The 26,204-nt window shown below is 40.4% G+C and overlaps 1 protein-coding gene across 3 annotated transcripts in view; it reads right to left on the reverse strand.

The window, feature by feature from the left end:
* DENND1B (DENN domain containing 1B) overlaps positions 1 to 26,204 on the reverse strand; it is a 302,717-nt gene that overhangs the window by 141,711 nt on the left and 134,802 nt on the right. For 2 of the 3 annotated variants that reach the window (XM_029062651.2, XM_029062648.2), the window contains exons 5-10: positions 21,769 to 21,888; positions 11,111 to 11,180; positions 9,234 to 9,314; positions 6,906 to 6,965; positions 5,386 to 5,439; positions 1,126 to 1,236 (exon numbers count right to left, since the gene is read on the reverse strand). In XM_029062651.2, the coding sequence (XP_028918484.1) occupies positions 1,126 to 1,236; positions 5,386 to 5,439; positions 6,906 to 6,965; positions 9,234 to 9,314; positions 11,111 to 11,180; positions 21,769 to 21,888 (496 nt within the window). The remainder of the gene's footprint in view (positions 1 to 1,125; positions 1,237 to 5,385; positions 5,440 to 6,905; positions 6,966 to 9,233; positions 9,315 to 11,110; positions 11,181 to 21,768; positions 21,889 to 26,204) is intronic. The other variant, XM_029062649.2, reaches the window with a different exon arrangement.

Genomic DNA, 26,204 nt, shown 5'->3' on the forward strand with positions numbered 1-26,204 from the left:
AGAGCAAGTATTTTTTGTTTAAAGTAGAAGATTTTTTTTTCTCATGCAAATTATTAAATTTAACTTACTTTAAATGAAAATCTTTGGGAGCAAACTCAAAGTTGGACAACTGGAGAACACATGTAGAAATTTACCTGTTTTATTCACATATATTCTTTCTACTCACATATACTCTTAAGCAACATCACTACACCACCACAAACTTTATTTTTTGATTAAAAGGTTATGGGCATATTTATATATATGCTATTCAAAAATTAACAAGTGAATTTCTGAAGGCCCAAGGCAAAGTACATTTCTTATTACCAGTAAAAATAAATCGGGAAAAAGTACCCACACTCTCAAATTGTCATTTGGTTCATGAGGGCTCTAAGACAATAATCTCATTTCTGTATGTTCTTTGAAACCCAGTTAAAACTGTGATAAAATAACTCCAAGGTTAATAATCCCTCCATGTCCTTCGATGAGAGCAGATAAAAATTAAGATACATATCAAATAATTTTAAGCATTTTTATAACACTGCAAAATTCTTCCATTCCAGCAATCTCTAAAGAGCTAAAGAAAACCTTCAATAGAACATTTTACTAAGGAGCAGTGGCATAAAACCTTTAATATAAGATGTGCTATTCTGAGTTGTAAGCTATTATCACAGTCTGAAGGGCTCTTCCAAATCAGAGCTATTACAGTATACACTCCCAAGCTGCAACTCTGCAACAAAGATGAATCTACCTATTACCAGGTTAGGGGAGCAGCTATTATCAAGGCCCCTTGATTTCTTTCAAGCAGCTCCAGTGGAAAAAGCCACAAGTGAATAATAAAGATCTCATAATAGCTCTTAAGAATTCTTTATAGAGTAGAAGGCACAGAAATGAACTCTGGAGAGTTAAAGAACTCTCATCTTCTGATAAGAAAAAATAATTAACCTGACTTAATGTATCTGAGCAGGTCTTCTATAGATCCGACTTTTGTACTTCGAGGGCCAGATTAAAACCGTATATCAAAAAAGTACGTAGGTATTGTTTTATAAGTACACATGGAGCATATCTAAATCTGCAAAGGTCTCCAGGTCTTTTTGTGAAAAGTTCAATGTATTCTACTTAAAAGGAGATGTGTGAACTACTTACAGTGCTTAGTTTGTTCGAGGTAACGATGATGCGCCGTTCGTGTAGCATGCTGGCATAAACCTGCAGCATGTTGCTCACATCCACAGCAACAAAATACTCTGTGAGATTTCTCTGTTTGATTAGGAAAGAGGGGAGAATATATATGATAGAGTTATATTAGCAGTGGAACAAATTGTTGTATGCATTTATTGAAAACAACAGCTCAATCCCAAAGTAAAAATAGGGGCATGCCCTGGAAGAAATGACCACATTTGTTTATTATTAGTAGGAGTAATAATAATAATAGGATTTGTTAAGTGCTCACTGGGTGTCAAGCGCTTGCGTAGATACAAGCTAGTCAGGTTGGACATAGCTTCTGTCCCTCACGGGGTTCACAGTCTAAATTCCCCTTTTACAGATGAGGCAACTGAGGCATAGAGAAGTGAAGTGACTTGGCCAAGGTCACACAGCAGACAAGTGGCAGACCCAGGACTAAAACCCAGGTCCTTCTGACTCCCATGCCCATGCTCTATCCACCAAGCCATGCTGCTTCTTAATCTCTGATTACCTCAGCAACTTCTTAGATTGTGAAGCCCCAGAAGGATAGGGACAATGTCTAGTTCCCACCCACTTGTATATCTGTTCTCTCCCAGCACTTAGTACAGTGCTCTGCACACAGTGAGTACTTAAAAAATACTACTTCTTAGAGTTCAGTACAGTGTTTAGTAGATAGTAAGCACTAAAATATCATTATTATTGCCACATCCTTATCTTTCTCTCTTTCAGCTGCTTCTCAAGAGATTTCTCGACTGTTCTCCAAATTAACTTCCTAAACATGCAATGGGACCCTAACTCTTTCATCCCCTAAAATCACCTTCTGACAGTCTCCTCCCTCATCTCACTGCTGATTTCAACTTCTACCTGTCTCTTACTTACTTTCTGCCTCCAATTATGCTCAAGCCTCCAACACATTACACAAGCCCTCTTTTGATCCCACGGCCCCCTTCAGCTATGGCCCCATTTCCCTGTTCCAATTCCTACCCAAAATCCCGGAACAGGTCATCAATAACAGCCATCTTCAGGCCTTCTCCACCAACTCTCATGACCCACCACAGTCTGATTTTCAACCCCTTCACTCCACAGAGACCACACTAAACTCACCAATGTCCTTCTTATAGCCAAATCCAAATGGCTATCCTTTGCCCTAATCCTCCTTGACTTCTCACCTGCTACTGACGCTGGGGACCATTCCTTCTTTGTCAAAACCCTATCAAACCTTTGTTTGACTCACTCAGAGGGGAAGCAGAGAGGCCTAGTGGATAAAGCACAGGTCTGGGAGTCGGAAGCACCTGAGGTCTAATCCTTGTCTGCTTTGTGATGTTGGGCAAGTCATTTAACTTCTCTGTGCCTCAGTTACCTCACCTGTAAAATGGGGATTAATGCTTTAATGCTGTGTCCAACCTGGTTAGCTTTTTTTATGTTATTCGTTGAGCACTTATTATGTGTCAAACAATGTTCGAAGCTCTGGATTAGATATAAACTAATCGGGTTAGACACAGTGTGTGTCCCGCATGGTTTTCATAGTCTAAGTAGGAGGGAGAACAGGAGAACTGAGGCACAGAGCAGTTAAGTGACAGGCCCAAGTTCACACAGCAAGCAATTGGCAGAGCCAGAATTAAAACCCGGGTCCTCAGATCCCCAGGCCTCTGTCCTTTTCACTAGGCCATGTTGCTTTTTTCAGCTTAGATTTACTCCAGCACTTAGTAAAGTACCTGGCACATAATAAGTGCTTTGCCAATACCATTAAAAAAAGACTTTGTTCTCTTCCTTCATCTCTAAGTTCTCCTCAGTTTTGCCCTCTAACTCTTCTCTGCTTCTCTTACTGGGGATGCTCTAAAAAGCTCTGTTCTATATTCCCAACTCTTTTAGTATTATTATTATTTGTTAAGCATTTACTATCTGTCAAGAACTGTTCTAAGGTCTGGGGTAGATACAAATTTACCAAGTTAGACACAGTCTCTGTCCCACATGGGGCTCACAGTTTAATTAGGAGGATAATATAATTTAGTCTTCATTTTACAGTTGAGGAAACTGAGGCTCAGAGAAGTAAAACAACTTGTTCAAGGTCACACAGCAAGCAAATAGCAGAGCAAGGATTATAACACAAGTCCTCTGACTCCCAGATCCATGATTTTTCCACTTAGCTATGCTGCTTCTCAATCTACAATCTCTTCAGTATCTCATCTTTATATGACTTCACCTACAATTTCTAGGCAGATAACTCTCAAATCTCCCTATCTTGCCCTGACCTCTCATCTAACGTACATTCTCACATCTCTTCTTGCTTCCGGGGCATTTTCACCTAGATGTCCCACCAGCCCCTAAAACTCAATATACCTAAAATAGAGTAACTCCTTTGCCAAAAAAAAATACATTTATTCTCTTATATTTTCCATCTCTGTCAAATACACCACCACTGTCCCTCTACCAAAGGTCTGCAACTTCAATGGGAGCGGGACAGGGTCTGTGTCCAACCTGATTACCTTCTATCTCCTCCAGTGCTTACTACAGTGCCTGGCATAAAGTAAATACTAAACAAATACCACTGAAAAATACCCAAACCCTCCTATCTGTATTTTATTTCTCACATTCATTCTACCAAATCTAGCCAATTCTTCCAACATAAGATCTCTCGGATCTGTTCCTTCCACACCAACTGAACAGCCACTGCTCTGGTGGTGACTGGACAAAAGCAGCATGACTTAGTGGAAAGAGATCGAAAGCGGTTGCATCAGGCAATTTAGCCTTCTCAGCTGTACATACAGTTTTAAGGAAGTGAAGGTAAAATACGAGGGGTCACAGAGTGACTTGCATATAATAATGATAATGGCATTTGTTAAGCGCTTACTATGTGCAAAGCACTGTTCTAAGCATTACATTGTAACAGAAATCTGGTGCTGTGAGAGCCCAAGTTTGAATAAGATTGGAGTATCATCAGTCAATCAATCCCTGGGGAAAAGGAAACAGAGATAACGGGCCCGTGATACCCAGCACAGGAGGCTCCAAAGGATATTAAAGGATTTAAGGGCTCTGATGGGCTGCCTAGGAGCCACAGCAGGAGTTTTGAGGTATCACGGCAGCTTGCTAGTTTATATCCCTCCCAGATGAATTATGTGGTCTTGGCACATCTTGCACCCATGTTGAATGACCATTCATTCATTCATTCATTGTATTTATTGAGCACTTACTGTGTGCAAAACACTGTACTAAGTGCTTGGGAGAGAGCAATATAGTCATTCATTCAATAGTATTTATTGAGCGCTTACTATGTGCAGAGCACTGTACTAAGTGCTTGGAATGTACAAATCGGTAACAGATAGAGACAGTCCCTGCCCTTTGACGGGTTTACAGTCTAATCGGGGGAGACGGACAGACAGGAACAATAGTAATAAATAGAATCAAGGGGATAATAGAATTATTAATAAACAGACACATTTCCTATGCACACTCCACTAGCTCTTGATGTGGCAACAATGAAATCAACTATAGTGTTTACATTTTCTAAGTGCATTTTGGACTCTTCAAAACAAAAAGACTTCAGCAAAAAAGCACTTGTGAGTCAATTTAGACCAACTCCTCTTTTTGGACCGCCTCTCATTCCTTCAATCGTATTTACTGAGCTCTTACTGTGTGCAAAGCACTATACTAAGCACTTGGGAAAGTATAATATAACAGCAAACAGACACATTCCTGTCCTCCTGTGCAGACCTGGACAAACTCTGAGAAAGAGAATGCCTTAGTGGATAGAGCACAGGCCTGGGAGTCAGAAGGACCTGAATTCTAATCCAGACAAGTGTCTGATGCATGACCTTGGACAAGTCACTTCACTTCTCTGTGCCTCAGTTAACTCAACTGGGAAATGGGGATTAAGACCATGAGCCTCATATGGGACATGGATTGTGTCCAACGTGATTAGCGTGTATCTGTAGACCAGTGCCTAGCACATAGTAAGCCCTTAACAAGTACCATAAGGGAATAAAAAAATCCCGAGGGAAAGGAGCCGAGGGTCTTTCTTGCAAGTTTCTTTACCACCCAGGGGAAACTATCCACATGGTTAATACCACTCCACCTACCCACCCACACAGCATATATGAATGGTGATGCTAAATTTGCTCCCACAGTTGCTGAATACATAATTACTCAAAAGTCTGAGAGAAAAACACGATTTCATCTACCGGGCTGTGAAGTAGAAAACAATGCGGAAATCAATTACACACTTACACTTTCAGGTATTGTCGGCAATCCAGTTAAATCAGGAGTGATGAAGTATGAATGCTAATAGATAAAAAAACATGCAAAAAAAGAAAGGGGCAAAGTGATTGAGGATTATTTGAATGACACATTCCACCTGAATAAATTTATGATTATGATGTTTTTCATTTTTCTGAAATAATTTACCAGAAGGGAAAAGCTTAAATGCAACAGGGGAAAAACCCAATTAAACCAGGGCAAAAGCCTAACCTGCAAAATGGGCGAAAATCATGTCATTTTTAGTCATGACAAACTTTCTGAAGATAAAACCTCCGATTCACAAAATCAGGGCTTTGTGGGAAATGGTGCTCACACTTCAAAAACAACTGATTTTTATTTTAAATGGAAAAAATTTCATTCTGACTGCAGAAAGGTAGAATTATCTCTAATTTGATATCTTTAGAAAGAGCTATAATTTGGGGAGACATACAGAACGAAGACTTCTGACCCCTGAAGACACCATGATCTTTTAAGACTTTTGAGTTTTCAAAGTGATCCATGACCAAAGTGGAGGCCTTTTAAATGTGTTTACACTCTTTAGGAAACAGCAGTAAAATAGGTTTCACCTTGTTAGCTGGCCATTTTCACTACCTGGCTGCCTCTGGATATTTGGTACTTTGGGGGTATTTATTAAAAGTCACATGGGCGGTCATTGAACATAATGCATTTTAATATATTGTTTCTCAAGCAAAATGCACTTAAACAAATATGTCAAAAAGCTTAGAGGGTGTTTGAAAACTGCACTGTTATTCCTATTTATGCCCCCAAATCATTTTTCCAATGTTAGTGATTTGAGAAGAGTTTAAATTCATATACATTAGTCATTGACAAAATTATGTGGCACAAACAGATGCACAAATACCATTTCAGTCTAGATTATACCTTGACACCCCCAAAATTTATTTTCTGTTTATATTAGCCTCTCCTTAAATTCTACTCTTTCTTCTTACAAGGTCCCAGAAGGGTAGTCCAATTTGAATTATTCTAATCATTTAATCTTGGAAAGAGTAGACTTTCCAAAAATGTACCTAAGGATAGTCAAAACAATGGGAAAAATTGCATATTGCTGCTAGATAAAACAGCCAGAAGATATATTTTCTCAGAAAAAAAAAATTGTAACAGAAGTACAAACATAAGATCTCTCACAAAGTAGTGAAAGATCGAGGAACAGGCAGGAAACAGCGACATGCTGTGCAGTAACTACTTTGTTGTTGTTATTTTCAAAGGTGGGAGTGAATTTAAATGTGGTTTCCATTAACTCACATCAATTTTAAAGAATTATCTTTCACAAACCTATAGTTTTCCTGAAAGGCTTTTGCAAACAGAAAATAAATACAATCTAGAGAATTACTTTTCTTAAAGAAACAAAATCAGCTTCCCCAAAAGATAATATGTGAATAGCTTGTAATTGAAATCAACACATACAATCCTGCCAGTGATTTTTTCTTTATCATCCATGATTTCCAGTAGCCGATATCCTATTAACTCACCGGTACTACGGCAGGCTGTTCTTTGAGAACTTGCTCACTGGCAATAAATATCTCTTGGTTCTTATATACAAGGGAAAAAAATGCACATTTCATTTGGTTTGCTAAGTTCTATTAATAAATTATTATCTCTTTGTAACTGCATCCAAATCCTTGCAACACCAGATACAAAAGGAGGAAATGGTCTTGGGGGAGAAAGGATCCTTCTGTATGCATCTGACAACTGGCGTTATTCTGAGATACGAAATTCAGTGGACTTGAAAGGATTTTACTATAGATACCTAAAACATACAGTATGTTTTTAAAAAACATTTTTAATGATAATTGTAAATAAAGGTCACAAACTACAGTTTTTGCACAGAATCTTATAGAGTACATTCACGCCTTTGGAAAAGAAGGATACCTTCTTTGGTCTGAACTAGCTTTCAGTGACTAATTTCTTCCCAAAGAAAAATATTTGGTATTCACAGAGGAACAGGTTAAAAATATTAGATATGAGGATGGACTTTATCAAATTCAGGGCTAAAGCACAATCACTCCCATGCATCCATCCAGACAAAGTAAGATTTATCTAAGATTTATTTTCTTCAGTTATAATACACTATTTTCTCCTTTATGGTCCACTCTATAGCCATATTTCACTATAATGCACAGAGAAAGTCAATGAAGCAGTTTTTAGTTTCTGTTATTTATGAACGGAGTTAAAGCCTTTTAAATTCAAGTTTTTTTTTCTAGTGAGCTTGCATTTGTCCTACCAGTGACAGAAGTCAAAAGCATACGTTGCAAACAGATTCCAAAATAAAGTCATAAGTAGGATATTGATTCTGATATTGAACCTAATACGGTCAGTTCTGAGGCAAAGTGTAAAATTAATAAATAGGTTTCCGTTCAAAATTTGTTTATGAAGCCTAATGAAGAGTGTTGTATCTAGCTAAAAATATGCTGAAATTTCAGCTAGGAAGAATGAAATTCACAAAATATAGGATGTGGGATTCTTATAATAATGATGGTCTTTATTAAGCACTTATTCTGTGCCAGGCATGCCATGGCATATCATCCATTATGATTAGATTGTAAGCTCACTGAGACCAGGGATCCTGCCTAACCACTCTACTGCAGTCATTTATTCATTCATTCAATCATTTATTGAGCACTTGCTGTATGCAGACCACTGTACTAAGTGCTTGGAGGAGTATAACAATAAACATATATTCCCTGCCCACAATGAGCTGACAGTGCAGAGGGGAGAAACAGATACTCTTCCAAGTGTTAGCATAGAGTTCCACACACAGAAAGAGTTCAATAAATATCATTTACTGTTCGATCATTTGAGTTGTATTTTATGCTCAGTTGTAATATTTTTAGAAAAATATTTCACTGATGATTTAAACATTTCACTTGGAAACTCGTTTTCCCCCCCCAAACCAGCAATGAGCCAATATAGATTTATTCTTGGTTATTCTTTATGGATATTCTGCCACAAGGTCATAAGTATTGTTGGTGACATTAAAGGAAATATTTACCAGTAGGAAATCATTGCCATTAGATAGTAGTTGAAACTATCACAAGAGGAACAAGTTTTATTGAATGTTAGGAACCAATGAATGACATCAATATATTTTTCTCTCCCCGAGGGCCTTCTTGTCCTTTCTCTCCCTTGTCTTCTGGCCTTTCTAGTACATATGAAACAAGGGGATAACAGAAACCATCCTGAACAACACATTTAACGTTTTACAGGAAAGGTATCTCTTTCACATCAGTTAGAATTACAGATTTCATTTTTCCTGTACTAATTTCCCGAGAATTGCCCACATGCCTAAAAACAGACATTCTTTACATTTAGGTCCAAAACCAATATCACTATCTCATATCTCAATGTTTTTCAAAGCAAGCTGTAGGAGTGAACACAATCTTGATTATCATTTTAGAGTTGCTTCCCAGATCCTTGATTCATAAAAGCTTTATATTTTTATTTCAAAAGACTTTCAAAAATTCAGTTCAAATGGAAGCACAACTGTCCATCTTTTAAAACGAGCCTAATTAATTTGATCTCTCGGGGGCACAGATCCAAAATGTCAGAAGTAAATAGTTCCTAGGGTGAGCTTTGGATGCCTATACTTTTAAAATAATAGTCTTGGTTTGGAAATTGCTACATAGTAAATTAAAATACTTAAAATGTTACATGAAAAAAGAGAGTAGTTATCACTAACCGATGATTAACCTAATAGCCCAACAATAGCAGTGGTATCCTTGGGAAGGAATTGTTTCATCTGTGCTGGTGTTTGAAAGCCTTTATAACTTTAACAGAACTAATACAGATTGGATACCTACCACACTTAAACTAACAGGAGTGTTTGCCTTTGGAACAGCATGCTCATACAGCGATTTCAACATATCATTCAAGTCATTTTCCTAGAGAAAAAAGGAAATTCAAGACCAATTTTAAATTCAATCTACACCAAGAGAGCAAATATTTTCAAGTGCAATCACAGAGAACCCAAAAAGCATTTTCATGGATCGTTTGAACATGAATATAGCAGTAACAAAATATGATTCTGCCCAATAATAATAATAATAATGATGGTATTTATTAAGTGCTTACTATGTGCCAAGCACTGTTCTAAGCACTGGGGTAGATACAAGGTCAGCAGGTTGTCCCACGTGGGGCTCACAGTCTTAATAGCCATTTTAAAGATGAGGTAACTGAGACACAGAGAAGTTAAGTGACTTGCCCAAAGTCAGCAGACAAGCGGCGGAGCTGGGATTAGAACCCATGACCTATGACTCCCAAGTCCATGCTCCTTCCGCTAAGCCACGCTGCTTCTCTTAAATACATAGACTAGTCCAGAGTTTGCTGCAAAATCCTACACACCTATGTGCTTTATCTGTTCAATTCCTGAGTCTCCTGTTATGAAAGAATTATTTTAAATACTAATAATAATTATGGTATTGATTAAGCACTTACTATGTGCCGAACACTGTTCTAAGCGCTAGGGGAGACACAAGGTAAGCAGGTTGTCTCACTTGGGGCTCACAGTCTTAATCCCCATTTTACAGATGAGGTAACTGAGGCACAGAGAAGTCAAGTGACTTGCCCAAAGTCACACAGCTGACAGGTGGCAGAGTCGGGATTAGAATCCATGACCTCTGACTCCTAAGCCCGGGCTCTTTCCACTGAGCCACACTGCTTCTCTTCTCTTTCAGTTGGGCTAGTTCCTCACTGACTTTTCAAATTCAGGTCTGAACACAGAAACTCCAAGAACAATTGATCTAAAAACTTGGTGTTCTTCACTATTATCATCCTTATCAATTGCATTATTTAAGCACTCGGGTAGCCCTGGTCTGGGCATTTACTGGGGAAGAGCAGAGCGCAGTTAAGTGACTTGCCAATGTCACACAGCAGATAAGAGGCAGAGTCGGGATTAGAACCCACATCTTCTCATTCTCAGGCCCCTGCTCTTTCCACTTGGCCATAAGCAGCGTGGCACAGTGGAAAGAGCCCGGGCTTGGAAGTCAGAGGTCATGGGTTCGAATCCCAGCTCTGCCACTTGTCAGCTGTGGGGCTGTGGGCAAGTTGCTTCACTTCTCTGTGCCTGTTGCCTCCTCTGTAAAATGGAGATTAAGACTGTGAGCCTCACATGGGACAACCGGATTGCCCTGTATCTACCCCAGCACTTAGAACAGTGCTCTGCACATAGTAAGCACTTAACAAATACTAACATTATTATTCTCTATTAAGAGCTGTAACAGGCAGTCATCAAGAACACATTTTTTGATAGTTTATGTCAATGACTACCTTAACTAGGCCTTTAGAACTCACTGCAATGATGCCCTAATTCAACTCCAATAAGTTTTTTTTTTTCTGCTATAAAGAAACATGGAGGGAAATAGACATTTGGTTGGGGAGGCCAGGTGACAACTCTTAGACCTCTGAGGGCTCTGAAATTTCAATAAAGAAAGGTTTATCCACCTTTATGGATTGATTCCTAGAGGAACTGAGGAGGTAGAAATATATTCTGAATATATTTGGCAGAAGGAAAGATAATGATGTGCTCATTTTCTGACCATCAATTCAATGGCTTTCTGTGAAAATGATGTTAGTCTCCAATTCACCAAGATATGATCACTGGAAATTAGTTACTCAATTAACTTGCAGATTAGTTATGTGGTTACTTCATACATGACTTTAATTCAAATGGTATAATTACCTGCTCTTTAACCAAGTAATCTGCCAGAGTATTTAACAGTTTATAGTACACTTCAAACCATGGCAAGTAACTGAAAAACATATCAAAAAAAAGGTGTTATAAGTAAGGAGTTAATAAAAAAATAAAAGAATTAATAGCATCATAAAATACATGTTATTGTAAAGTTTTCTGTCATTCATTGAATAATTTGTGTGAGCCACAGAGATCAGAAAATTGCAATGAAATACACCAAAATTTGATATTCCCTTAGGAAGTACATCTGATTCCATTTATTCAGTTGCATTAGGTTTCTTGAAAGAGACTGTTGGGTATTTCAATTGCATCTTTCATTCTAATGAATTTAGGATTCAAATCATGACTTGCTATTAGTTAGCATGGTATCTGGACTCTATTAGTTATGTCATAGCTTATCTCAGAGCAATAGCCATTAAGGGATTTAAGTCCATTTAATTCAAGATTGGTGGTAACGCAGAGATGATGGAATAAAATAACGGACTACCGAAGGTATAAAACTGAAATTTACAAAATATCAGGTCTTGATCCTTTTTGTTGATGTAATTATTCAATTGTATTTATTGAGCCTTTATTTTTATTCATTCATTCATATTTATTGAGTGCTTAGTGCATGCACAGCACCGTACTAACTCCTTGGGAGAGTACAGTCTAACAGTATGACAGACACTTTCCCTACCCACACGAGAAGTAACTCTTTAAATCTCCAAAATGTGAGATAAGGTTGCCACTTGGTCTTTTTTTGTGGGGCTAGGCAGCCGTTTGTTGTTCCTGAACCTGGATAGTCCAGCTGTCTTTGGAGGGTTTCCAGACACACTTTCTCCTTAGAAGCCTTACTATAGTGAGGTGATGGTTTGACTGGGATGATGCAGAGAGACATTCTCCAATGCCTTAGGAACTAGGCTGAGCTTGCCGTGGGCAGGGAATGTCGCTGTTTATTGCTATATCGTTGTTATATATATTGTTACTGCTGAATTGTACTTTTCAAATGCTTAGTACAGTGCTTTGCACACAGTAAGTGTTTAATAAATACGATTGAATGAATGAAAAGAGCTCACTGAGCTTTGGAAATTCTCTCTGGAAAAGTTCAGGTGATCCGGATAGAATAAGAGCAGTGCCAGGGTAGCTACTGTTGAGCATTCTTCCAACATGCCTTACCTATGTCAGTGGCATTTAATAAGCATTAACAATGTATCAAGCACTGTGTTAAGTAGATATGAAATGTGATCACATAGGGCATAGTTGCTGTCCATCACAGACTCACATTCTAAGAGGAAAGGAGAATCGGTATTTTACCCCCATTTTTCAGAGAAGGAAGCTGAGACGCAGAGAAGTTACGTTATTAAAATGAACTTCACACAGTAGGCAAGAGGCAGAGCTGGGATTAATCAATCAATCAGTCATATTTATTGAGTGCTTATGTGCAGAAAACTGTACTAAATGCTTGAGAGAGTACAATGTAACAGAATTAACGGACACATTCTCTGCCCATAACGAATGTACAGTCTAGGGGGATTAGCACCCAGGTCCTCTGACTCCCAGATCCGTGTGCTTTTCACTAGGTCACGCAGTTTCTCACAGCTTCTTTGCTTCTTCCAAGTTACTTACTAACTGTATCTTGCTTTCAATCCCTTTGTCTCTGATTTACAGTGCATGTCTTTCCATGCTTAGAACTCCCTTCTTCTATCAAATGATCCGAACCATAACCCTCCTCACCCCCAAACCCACCTCCCACCTAAGGCTTTCCTTACTAATCTCGCTGTTGTGGGTCATGTCGTCTTATCAGCTACCCTTTGAATTTATGTGGCTATCAGTTTTATGTTCCACTCTTTTATTCATTTATTTTATTTACTTTTGTATCTGTGTCCCATTAATATTTTTCCTCTTGACTCCCACTGTAAGTATACAATCTGTATCTTCCTATTTCCTCTCATTAAACTGTTAGCTCCTTCAGAGTAAGGATCATGCCTTTTGCTTTTACCTATTACAGTGTTCTGCACCCAGCAGGTTCATTCATTCACTTAATCATATTTACTGAGCACTGTACTAAGCACTTGGGAGAGTACAATATAACAATTAACAGACACATTCCCTACCCAAAACGAGCAGCTCAGTAAGTCACTCTGTACATAAGAGGAACGTAATACAATGTTTTACACCCAACAGATAGTAAGCTTGTTGTGGGCAGGGAATGCATCTGGCAACTATGTTGTACTCTCCCCAGGGCTTAAGATAGTGCTCTGCACATAGTAAGTGCTCAATAAATACAGTTGATTGATAGATAGCTGCCTAGTACACTGATGGGCACAGAATAGGTGCAACATTCTTCTTCACAGTCTGGCTTAGGGGAAAGAGCATGGGCTTGGGAGTCAGAGGACATAGATTCTAATCCTGTGCCCACCACTCGTCTGCTGTATGACCTTGGGCAAGCCACTTAACTTCTCTTTGCCTCAGTTACCTCATCTGGAAAATGGGGATTAAGGCTGTGAGCCCCATGTGGGACAACCTGATTACCGTTGTTTCTACCTCAGTGCTTAGAAGAGGGCTTGGCACATAGTAAGCATTTAACAAATATCATAATTATCAATTATTATTATTATTACTATTACCACCTAAAATTCCCCAATTCCATCAACTGTCCCTTTCTCCTCCCATTCCTCTCTCGGCTCTCCATCCGAGTTCAGGTATTGCCAGGATTGGGAGCAGGATTATTGTGGGATCAGAAAAGGGGAAAGCAGCAGGTTACCTGGCTTCTGACCCACCCCCCCCCAGATCTTCAGGTCAGGGATGTGAGGAGTTGGAGTCAGGAATTCTTGTCTCCTAGCCCCCCATCCTCACTTCCTGTACCCTGGATTCTCAATAATAGGGTGGAGGCAACAAAAGAGGACTTTTACTAACCATGTAACAACAAGCCAGAGTTTGCCCAAGTTCAAATTGGCTACCTGCTGTCCACACAGCAAGGACTCCGTTTAATAAAGCCAATCAATCAATCAATCAACCATATTTATTGATCATTTACTGGGTGCAGAATATTGTACTAAGCATTTATGAAGTGGACAATATAACAACGTAACACGTTCCCTGTCCACAGCAAGCTTACAGTTTAGAGGGGTCTGAAGCCATAACCAAAGAGATCAGTATACCGATCAAATTAATTGTCTCCTTTTCTTTTTTAAGTAATCTGAAGTATGAACAGATTTCTTTTCCATTTTTTGAGAGGAAAAAAAGAAGCCAAGTAGCTATTCCTATAAAGCAACTCATCTGGAAGCATATTTCTATTTCTAAATTTAAAAATAAAGATTCTAAATCACTTTGCATTTTTAAACTTCCAAGTATGATACAACCTGATTTAAAAAATACAAATGGTGATGGAGTGGGATATCTAGGCGTTGAGACATTTCATTTCTATTAAGTTAAAAGAGCACAAAAATGGAAATTTAAAAGCATCATTATTAATAATAATGATAATAATGATGGTAATAATAATAATATTTGCTAAGTGCTTATTATATGTCAAACCTTGTTCTAAACACTGGGGGAGATACTATTTAATCAGGTCAGACACAGCCCCTATCCCACATAGGGCTCACAATCAAAGTAGGAAGGAGAACATGTATTTAATCTCCATTTGACAGATGAAATAATTGAGGCACAGAGAAGTTAAGTGACTTCACATAGGTCACACAGCAGGCATGTGTTGGAGCCGGAAGTAGACTCCCAGGTCCGTGTTCTTTCCATTAGGCCATGCTGCTCCTTTAATGACCCTAAAATGTTAATATTTCATTTTAATTAATTTATAAATAACTCCATTAAAGTATGATGGATATTTAATACGATAAATTATAGTGATTTGGAAATTAATTTATTTCCCATAAAAACTAAACCAAAATTAAATGGAAACTTCATTTATTAAAATTCCTCTCCGGTTCCATTTTTTCTGATGAGTTTATAAATTTCATGAAAGGAGTAGGTTTATAAACAGAATTTTGAGAAATTAAGAAAATCAGTAATGTATCAAAGAGGATTTTCTCTGTAATGCAAGAACAAATTCAAAACTATAGTGCACATAGTACATCTTGATGGAAGCTAAGTTTGTCTGTATGAAATACACTAAAGGTCTGACATTTAACGATCACTCTGTCAGAAAATAGAAGGCAAGAAATGCTTCACGGTTAATTAAGAGTTTAATATTTTCTTTTATCCCTTAAGATTCTCAAGGCAAGAGTTCACACTTGTAGTTAAAGTCACAAGTCACCTTTGTAGTAGCCAAGAGACTTCCACCTCACGTGTGCCTCCACTATAGCTCTGATAAAACTTTTACATCTGTGGGTCAGAGGTTAAATAAAGGAAAGGAAATGCTTTTTGTCAAATAGTCAAGTAATCACTAACAGTCCTGAACTATCAGCGGGACTCTAACGTCTACTAATCAAAGAAAATGAAGGAGACTCCGTCTTCCCCTAACAAAATCCCTAATAGGTAGAGGTTACTTTTCTGCCTGGAAAATTGACACAAAATGTGTCAAATTGAAACATTCTGTTCTCAAGGATTTGCCTTAAGAAAACAAGGCAAAATGTAAAGCTTTGTCCTGCAGGAGAGCTGTATATGACTTCCAGGCAAGCCTGTCTTTCTTATTTCACTGGAAATTCTAAGTGACAATTTAATAGTCGTAATGTTTCACTAATAAATCCTAAAGGAAAAATTAATGGTGGTAGGACATTTTTACTAATGAAAAATGAAGTCGACTTTACATGTACACATCGCAAATTCTCTTCCTCCTACTTAGACTATGAGCCCCATGTGGGACGGGCTGTGTCCAACCTGATGGATTATATCTACCCCAGTGCTTAGAAAAGTGCTTGACACACATTAAGCACTTAACAAAAAAAAATCAGCAACCACTTGTAAAATCCTAATCAACACAAACTACTTTTGGAGCCTTTACTGGAACACGGGAAAAAATCGAAGGACACAATGTCCTGATGAGGATAATTTATCTGTGAAAATGAAAAGGAGCGTGCTTCGGTAGCTAACTAGAAATCAAATGAAATACTAAAATTAAACTGAACAACCACATGAGGGGTCGTTATTTACAAAAGCACGAGATCAGAATGGATTGGGGACTGTCGTGGTTGAGTCTCCATCCCACCCAGAGTCCACGAGTGTTGTGGGCTCTGGCCAATGTCCCTCATCCCCTCCAAATCCACATCCCACCCCCAGGAGCGGAGGATGAGAAGAAGCTGGGGCCTCTATCGTCAAATCTCTAGAAGATCAGAAGCTCCCGGGCCCAGGGCCACCCAGAGGAAAGCAGCATGTTCTAATAATAATAATAATAATAGTATTTGTAAAGCACTTACTATGTGCAGAGCACTGTTCTAAGCCTTGAGGTAGAAACAGGGTAATCAGATTGTCTCACGTGACTCACATTTTTAATCCCCATTTTTAGAGATGAGGGCACAGAGAAGTTAAGTGACTTGCCCAAGGTCACACAGCAGACAAGTGGCAGAGCTAGGATTAGAACCCACGACCTCTGACTCCCAAGACTGCGCTCTTTCCACTGAGCCACGCTGCTTCTCTAGCTGCTTCTAGTGGTTGGAGCCCGGGGTCTGGGAGTCAGAAGGACCTGGATTCTAATCCCGGCTCTGTCACTTTTCTGATGTGTGATCTTGGGCAAGTCACTTCACTTCTCTGAGCCTCAGTTATCTCCTCTGTAAAATGTGGTTTGAGGCTGTGAGCCCCACATGGGACAGGGACTGTGACCTACCTGATTTGCTTGTACCGACCCCAGCGCTTAGTACAGTGCTTGGCACATAGTAAGCGCTTAAGAAATAGAAATACTGTAATTATTATTATTACTATTGCATTACAACAATAAACAATGACATTCCCTGCCCACGAGTTCATAGTCTAGAGTGGGGGAAACGGACTTGTACATTCCAAGCACTTAGTACAGTGCTCTGCACATAGTAAGCGCTCAATAAATACTATTGAATGAATACAAATGAACAAAATTACAGATATGTATATAAACGCTTTGGGGCTGGGAAGGGGGAAGAGCAAAGGGATAAGAAGCAGCGCGGCTCAGTGGAAAGAGCACGGGCTTTGGAGTCAGAGGTCATGGGTTCGAATCCCGGCTCGGCCACTTGTCAGCAGCTGTGTGACTTTGGGCGAGTCACTTAACTTCTCGGTGCCTCAGTGACCTCATCTGTAAAATGGGGATTAAGACTGTGAGCCCCACGTGGGACAACCTGATCCCCCTTTGTCTACCCCAGTGCTTAGAACAGTGCTCGGCACATAGTAAGCGCTTAACAAATACCAACATTATTATTATTATTATTATTAAATAAAATGACAGATATGCACAGAAGTGCTTTGGGGCTGGGAGGGGGGAAGAGCAAGGGAATAAATAAAATTACAGATATGAACATAAGTGCTTTGGGCTGGAAGGGGGGGAGAGCAAAGGCAGCAAGTCAGGGTGACGAGAAGGGAATGGGAAATGAGGAAAAGTGGGGCTTAGGCAGGGAAGCCCTCTTGGAGGAGATGGGCCTTCAGGAAGGCTTTGAAGCCAGGGAGAATGGCTGTCTGTCGAGTTAGAGGAGGGAGGGCATTTCAGGCCAGAGGCAGAGGATGGGGAGGGAGGGGAGAGGATAGAGGGATACAGGGCTGTTTGCAGCTGCACTGGAGGGTTGGAGCTCCTGGGGGAAACAGGGGTAAGTCGAGGCTGAGCAGGGAGGCAGGGTGACAGTAGAGTCTGAGGAGCCTGGGCACTGGGGGAGGACTGAGATGGAAGCCAGCAGCCAGGTAGCTGAGTAACACAGAATCTATCCTCTAGGGAGAATCAGAACTTAGTACAGTGCCTGGCACATAGTAAGCGCTTAACAAATACCATTATCATTAGTAGTAACACCCTGCATGGCCCAAGAGTGAGCTCTTGACAGGGAATGTGTCTGTACTGTACCCTCCCAAGCACTTAGTACAGTAAACACTCAATACATATAACTGAATGAATGAATGAATGCCCAGCTGGATGTCAGGTCTGATGTCAGGTCTACCTCTCCTCCCTTCTCTCTTTCTACCGCCCACCCCGCACGCTCCGCTCCTCTGCCGCCCACCTCCTCACCGTCCCTCGGTCTCGCCCATCCCGCCGTCGACCCCTGGGCCACGTCCTCCCGTGATCGTGGAAGGCCCTCCCTCCTCACCTCTGACAATCTAATTCCCTTCCCCTCTTCAAATCCCTACTTAAAGCTCACCTCCTCCAAGAGGCCTTCCCAGACTGAGCTCCCCCCTTTTCCCTCTGCTCCCTCTACCTCTCCGCAGCTAAACCCTCTTCTCCCCCGTTTCCCTCTGCTCCTCCTCCTCTCCTGCCCCCTCCCCTCAGCACTGTACTTGTCCGCTCAACTGTATATATCTTCATCACCCTATTTATTTTGTTTAATGAGATGTACATCACCCTGATTCTATTTATTTGCCATTGTTTTAATGAGATGTTCTTCCCTTTGACTCTATTTATTGCCATTGTTCTTGTCCGCCTGTCTCCCCCAGTTAGACTGTAAGCCCGTCAAAGGGCAGGGACTGCCTCTATCTGTTGCCGATTTGTACATTCCAAGCGCTTAGTACAGTACTCTGCACATAGTAAGCGCTCAATAAATACTATTGAATAAATGAATGAATGAATGAATGAATATGGACCATATTTCTGGGGCCAAGCCTCCATCATCCACAGCTCTACACAGTCATAGCAACTACAGAACTATGAGAGCCGTAGCCATATGAAATGGGCAACTGTACTACAGTCCTTCAGCAAACAAACGTGCATTTTTGTGACGTTCTGCCATCACATCCGCAGCCAGGTATTTTCAAGGACAGATGAAACAGCTGAACCCGAGAGGTGGACAACCAAGCTTAAAGGTTTCAAAGATGAACGATTACGCCTCTTTGCTATAATGTTAATCATTTACACCCTTCCAGAGACTTTAGTGTCATCGTTGGAAAGCCCAATAGGCAAATATTGGGTGAAATTATTTCATAACAAGAACTGATAAGATAGAGCAAAATCAACTGGGTAACTAATGTCAGAAATACTTCTGGTGGGAGTTTCCAGGGCTTATTTAGCCCTCTGCTCAGGACTGCCTCTCCAAGGTGCTATCCAAGGGTCCCCATCTGATGGAGGGTGTTGGGTGTGGGGGGAAGGGGAGGGCTTCCCTGCCTTTATTTCCCTGAATGCTGACTGGTCACAAACTCTCCCAAGTGCTTAGTATAGTGTTTTGCACTTGGTAAGAGCTCAATAACTATGATCGAATGAATGAATGAAACCCCCAAGAGCTTCTGATCACTTGGTACAATAACCAAGTGGTTCTGTAAAAGTCGTGGGGGTGGAGGAAGGTGAGATCTTCCACACCTTTGCAACCTTCTATATGGGCATAGGTTTGTCAGAAACTTGGAGGAAAGAACTTGAAACAGAGTGACTGAGAACAAAAAAATCGGAACCGTCCCCACTTCCCCCTTACAGTGAGTAGCCTCCTCAAATCCAACAGTAAACTACTCTCCCCTGCTTCAAAGCCTTGTTGAAGGCACATCTCCTCCAAGAGGCTTTCCAAGACTAAGCCTCCACCCTTTTCCTCTTCTCCCACTCCCTTCTGCATCGCCCTGACTCGCTCCCTTTTCTTTTCCCCCTCCGCCAGCCCCATTGCACTTATGTAATGCAGAATTACATCTTGATGGAAGCACCACTGCCAGAGCCTCTTCAACCCAGTCGCAAAGGTCAGGGTGGTCCCGTCTGAATCGGGGTCTCTGGCCACCTTAAACCCTGACCTTTTCATGCAAACTACATCCCCCAGACATGTCTGCAGTCAAGAAAGCCAAGAACACGGCAGGCTGGCAAAGTAATGAGAAGCAGCGTGGCGCAGTGGAAAGAGCATGGGCTTTGGAGTCAGGGCTCATGAGTTCGAATCCCAGCTCTGCCACTTGTAAGCTGTGTGACTGTGGGCAAGTCACTTAACTTCTCGGTGCCTCAGTTCCCTCATCTGTAAAATGGGGATTAAGACTGTGAGCCCCACGTGGGACAACCTGATTCCCCTGTGTTTACCCCAGCACTTAGAACAGTGCTCTGCACATAGTAAGCGCTTAACAAATACCAACATTATTATTATTATTATTATGTACATATCTGGGATTTATTTATTTGTATCAATGTCTGTCTCCCCATGTCTAGACTGTAAGCTCGTTTTGGGCAAGGAATGTCACTGTTTACGGTTGTATTGTATCTCCCATGCTCTTAGTACAGTGCTCTGCACACAGTAAGCACTCAATAAATATGACTGAATAGCACAGGGGACTTGTTGGCTAGACCAGGTGATGACTGCAGCCAAAACTGACCATTCAAGACTGAGAGGTTTCCAGTTGAAATTTAGGATTGTTTTCTAGATGAGTTGGATTTCTCCTCAACCAGGCCTCAAAAGCCAATTGGGCTACCCCACTGATAAACAGAATTTTGACAAATTAAGAAAATCAGTAATGTATCAAAGATGATTTTCTCTGTAATGCAAGAACAAATTCAAAACTATAGTGCATATAGTACATCTTGATGGAAGCACCACTGCCAGAGCCTCTTCAACCCAGCTGCAAAGGTCAGGGTGGTCCCGTCTGAATCGGGGTCTCTGGCCACCTTAAACCCTGACCTTTTCATGCAAACTACATCCCCCAGACATGTCTGCAGTCAAGAAAGCCAAGAACACGGCAGGCTGGCAAAGTTGACTTCTCATCTCAGCCTTTGGATTGAACTGCTCTGCAAGTGAGGCTCAGAGAAACGAAGAAGATTTGCATGCATTTGGCTGTGGCTGCTGCTACTGCAAAGGCATTTGGATTCCCCAGTGGAGGCTTGGGCTGGAGACAAGATTTTCTACTGACCTCGCTGCACAAAAGCAAGTCTGAATTCACCCGTCACTGTAAGTCTAAAGGGAATTTTTTTTCCAATCGGTTTGCAGCCCGCTTAAATATCGGGCTCAATTGTACCTCCGCTCTGGGGCTCAATTTCACACATGCAGATGTGGTAACCAGGTAAGGAGTACAAATGCCACATGAATTATTCAGTTATCTGTTTAATAATCTACTTGCTTTTTAGAGTATAAACACATAACATTAAATATGATTTTCTATGATTTCTGAAGAATGAGCTAAATCTTTTATTTCTGTCATGTGTTTATTTGACAAGGGTGGGGAGATGCTCCTTTCCCAGATACATCTACATAATATGTGCATAAATATAAGTGCTACATTAATTACACAGTGAACCACTGGCTATTATTAGGCTTTTTGAAGTAAGAAAAGGAGTTTTCACAACAGGTGACTCCTTTTCTAAGGTTGCATAATTTCAAATCTGGGTCTTTCAATGCAGAGATGTAAAGACAGAAAATAAGATGTTGAAAATCTAGGCGATATGTTCGGTTAACATATACCATGTTTATAAAATCATATTTTATATTCATACTAACATCGATAATCGAACAGCAATGAATCATTAATTTTATGTAATATATAAAAGTGTAGGTGTATTTTAAAGAAATTTAGTGAATTCTATACTCAATGAACTGCCACAGCAAAAATAAGCCATATATACAAGGAAAATAATTTCATCTTTTTCAAATACTCACCTTAGGATACACAGGCAAATTTTGCCTCCTGATGTTAATCGACAGAATCCAAATCTCTGCTTACTTTCAATGTCAGTGAGCACAAAGGTAAAGTGCTGGCCAACTTGGTTTTGGGACACCCTAGAACACAAACATAATTTTGAAATATTAAGTGAGCTGGCACCTAAAAATGAAAAGCAGTAGGCTTACAATTTCATAATGGGATTGGCTTGATTCATGTATCTGGTCAGACAGCAAGAATGCAGAATCAAACTGCTTTCAAAAACCAGAAATGAAAATGTACTGCCTAAGATGAATCATAGGTCACAATCTACAATATCTGACTCATAAGTATGATGAACGTTATTGGACTCCAGCTACAGTTACCCAGATATGAGAAACTTAGTTCTAAATACCCCTATACCCAATGAATGGCTTGAAATTCTATAGGGGGATGTGTAGTGTGTAGAGGGATTTTGCTTTGGCAAAAAATTAAAACATTGATTATTTTATATATATATCAAGTTTGGACATTCAGATACTGGACTACAAATGAATGTGAAACTCCCCAAGTAAGTGGTATAAACAACAAATGGGAAAAATAAGAAACCAAAAGATCTTATATAAATGGAAAATCTTCCAAATGTCCCATTTCTCCTTGGACAGTGACCACCAGTGATGGAAACTCAAGCAAATCAATGCCATTTTTTCCATCTACACTTAGAGAGATTCTCTATTAATACTTGAATATTCATAAGAAATGAAAACAAACTCTGGAATGTCAAACCCTTTTTCCTTTCTTTGTACCTCCAAAGGACACCTGACCTCATAAGGAAACTTTTCTCTCTCTTCCAGTAATAATAAAATTTAGAGTAGCCAAATTTAGGATGACAATTTTCTAAAGCATTTTAACAATAAGGCAGAGATATATCATTTTTAGAACAATCACACTTCCTCCTTCAAAGCCCTATTGAAGGCTCACCTCCTCCAGGAGGCCTCCCAGACTAAGCACCTCTTTTCCTCAGTTCCCCCTCCGCCCCACCTCACCCCCTTTGCACTACCCCCTCTCCCCACACCACAGTACTTGTGCATATATGTACACATCTATAATTCTATTTATTTATATTAATGCCTGTTTTACTGTTCTGATGTGTACATATATCTCTAATTCTATTTATTTATATTGATGCTATTGATGCCTGTTTACTTGTTTTGATGTCTGTCTCCCTTCTTCTAGACTGTGAGTCCATTGTGGGTAGGGATTTTCTCTCTTTGTTGCTGAATTGTACTTTCCAAGCATTTAGTACAGTGCTCTGCACACAGTAAATCCTCAATAAATATGATTGAAAGAATGAATGCTCTGCACACAGTAAGCGCTCAATAAATTTGACTGAATGAATGAAGGACCAAAGGACCATTATTTGTGATGAATGCTTCCACTTGGGTACCTAGTCCAGGAATCAGTAGCACACACAGAAATTTGTGATGGGAATGTTCTTTTCATCTTCCTTTTCTCACCCTGGGATAGCTCATCTTTGACTAGTAACTTTGACTTTCACATCTCTGTGCTCCTAACCAAGCATTAGGATAATATAGGGTAATCAGATAAGACACATTTCCCTCTCCAACAAAGTTTTCATGCTCTGACTGGAAACAAAAAGAGTAATAATAGTGATTTATGAGCAATAAATTGTTCTGGGAATCAGAGAAGCTGGGCTCTTAATCCCAGTTGTGTTCCTTGCCTGCTGCGTGACCTTGGACAAGTTGCTTAACTTTTCTGTGTCTGTTTCCTCAACTGTAAAATGGGGATTCATTACATGTTGCCCCTCCTGCTTAGACTGTAAGCCCCATGTGAGATAGGGACTATGAGAAGTAACATGGCATAGTGGATAGAGCACGGGCCAGGGAGTCAGAATTCATTCATTCATTCATTCATTCAATTGTATTTACTGAGTGCTTACTATGTGCAGAGTACTGTACTAAGCACTTGGAAAGTACAATTCAACAACAGAGACAATCAGAAGGTCATGGTTCTAATCCCAGCTCTGCCACTTGCCTGCTACATTACCACGGGCATGTCACTTCCCTTCTCTGTGCCTCAGTTACCTCATCTGTAAAATGGGGATTGATACTAGGCACCCCAGGTGGGATGGGGACTGTGTCCAACCTGATTAAATTGTATCTACCCTAGTGCTTAGTACAGTGCCTGGCACACAGTCAGCACTTAACAAATACTATAATTATTATCCTGCCTCATTAACTTGTATCTACCCCAGCACTTAGAAGACTGCTTGACACATTGTGAGGGCTTAACAAAATAATGAAACAATTCAAGACAGCAATATTAAACTAAGTACAGTCATGTTTCTTCTAACACAGGAATTAGATTCTTGAAGATACCTGCATTAAGAAAAACTCACATTTTATGAAATGACCAATATTGCTCACCTAAGCCCAACTGCTTCTTTAGACATCACACTGTTTCTTCCACATAGGTGAATACTGTCAGAAGAACTGTCCCTAATTCCACAATGCCATTTTATTTTATATTACAATGTATGTTTTCTAATGCATAGAGGTGGTAGTTGAAGCATGAGAGGGAGTGAATGGGTTTTCTTAATGGAGTGAGTGTAGGTGGAAAATAGAAGGGGACCCAGAACCGAATCTCGAGGGACTCCCATAGTTCATTCATTCATTCAATAGTATTTATTGAGCGCTTACTATGTGCAGAGCACTGTACTAAGCACTTGGAATGAACAAGTCAGCAACAGAGACAGTCCCTGCCGTTTGACGGGCTTACAGTCTAATCGGGGGAGACGGACAGACAAGAACGATGGCAATAAATAGAGTCGAGGGGAAGAACATCTCGTAAAAACCGATGGCAACTAAACAGAATCGAGGCGATGTACATTTCATTAACTAAATAAATAGGATAATGAAAATATATACAGTTGAGCAGATGAGTACAGTGCTGAGGGGATGGGAAGGGAGAGGGGGAGGAGCAGACGGAAATGGGGGGAAAAGAGGGTTAAACTGCGGAGAGGTGAAGGGGGGGCGGTAGAGGGAGTAGAGGGAGAAGGGGAGCTCAGTCTGGGAAGGCCTCTTGGAGGAGGTAAGTTTTAAGAAGGGTTCTGAAGAGGGGAATTAGTTATGGAATGGGAGGCAGAGGAGGAGCCAGTGAAAGAAACTGAGAATGAATGGCTAGAAAGAGAAGAGGAGAACCAAGAGAGGGCAGTGACAGTGAGGTCAAGGTTGGGTACTGTTTCCAGGAGAAAGGGGTGGTCGACAGTGTTGAAGGCAGCTGACAGGTCCAGGAGAAATAGGATGGAGTAGAGGCCGTTGGGTTTGGCAAGAAGATCATGGGTGACCTTTGAGAGGGTGGTTTCCGTAGAGTGAAGAGGACGGAAGCCAGATTGGAGGGGGTCAAGGAGAGAATTGGAGGAGAAGAAGTTAAGACAGTGGGGGTAGAACAACTCCCTCAAGGAGTTTGGAGAGGAAAGGCAGGAGGGAGATGGGGCAATAACTGCAGGGAGCTATGAGGTCAAGGGAGGGTTTTTTTAGGCTAGGGGAGATATGAGCAGGTTTGAAAGGAATGGTGAAAAAGTCACTGGAGAGCAAACAGTTGAAGATGGCTGTCAGAATGTTTTTTCCCCCAAACACATATTTATTTTGTCTTGTATATACTCAGTCACTGAGATTTTCCCTGTCAGAGTAACACCCAGTGACAGGCAAAATTTTAATCAGCAATATAAACGGGAAGTCAATAACTGCATCTCAGTGAGCACAGTGAAACAAATAACCATTAGCTGGAAAAAATTGATCATCAAAAGGAACAGGAATTGTCGTTTTCTCAGTCATTCACCTTGGGCAACAAGATAACAAAAACAGCTACTGTCATGGATACAGCTAAGCTGGAGATCAGAGAGTTCATAGAAACCAGGTTGACTTAGCAACTGAGTGTAATGATCCAAATCAAACAGCCTCAATGTAACCTAACCCAGGCACTGCTGTGCCACAAAAATGTCTTGTGGAAAATAAATGTGCCATGTCCCACATGGGTCTTTTGACCTTACCTAGCATTGTCATATCACACCTACAGGAAGGGCAGGTAAACTGTACTTTGGATCACTTTGTATAGAAGGGAGAAAGAGATTTTGCTTTTCATATGAAACCAAGAGCAGCAAATCTTTTCTATGTAATTACAATCACCGCAACAAGGGGCTTCAGTCTGGCCTAGAGGAAAGAGCAAAGACTTGTTAGTTGGGAGACTTGGGTTCTAGCCTGCTCCCCTATTTGCCAGCTGTGAAAGGCCAGTCACTTACTTCCCTGTGCCTCAATTTCCTCATCTCCTTCAAGGACTTTGAGCCCCATGTGAGTCAGGGACTGTGTCCAGTCTGTGTACGATCGGCACATAGTACACTGCTTAGGATATGGTAAGTGCTTAATAATGATCGTTA

This window comes from Ornithorhynchus anatinus, chromosome 4 (genome assembly GCF_004115215.2).
Source record: "Ornithorhynchus anatinus isolate Pmale09 chromosome 4, mOrnAna1.pri.v4, whole genome shotgun sequence".
Taxonomy (NCBI): Eukaryota; Metazoa; Chordata; class Mammalia; order Monotremata; family Ornithorhynchidae; genus Ornithorhynchus; species Ornithorhynchus anatinus.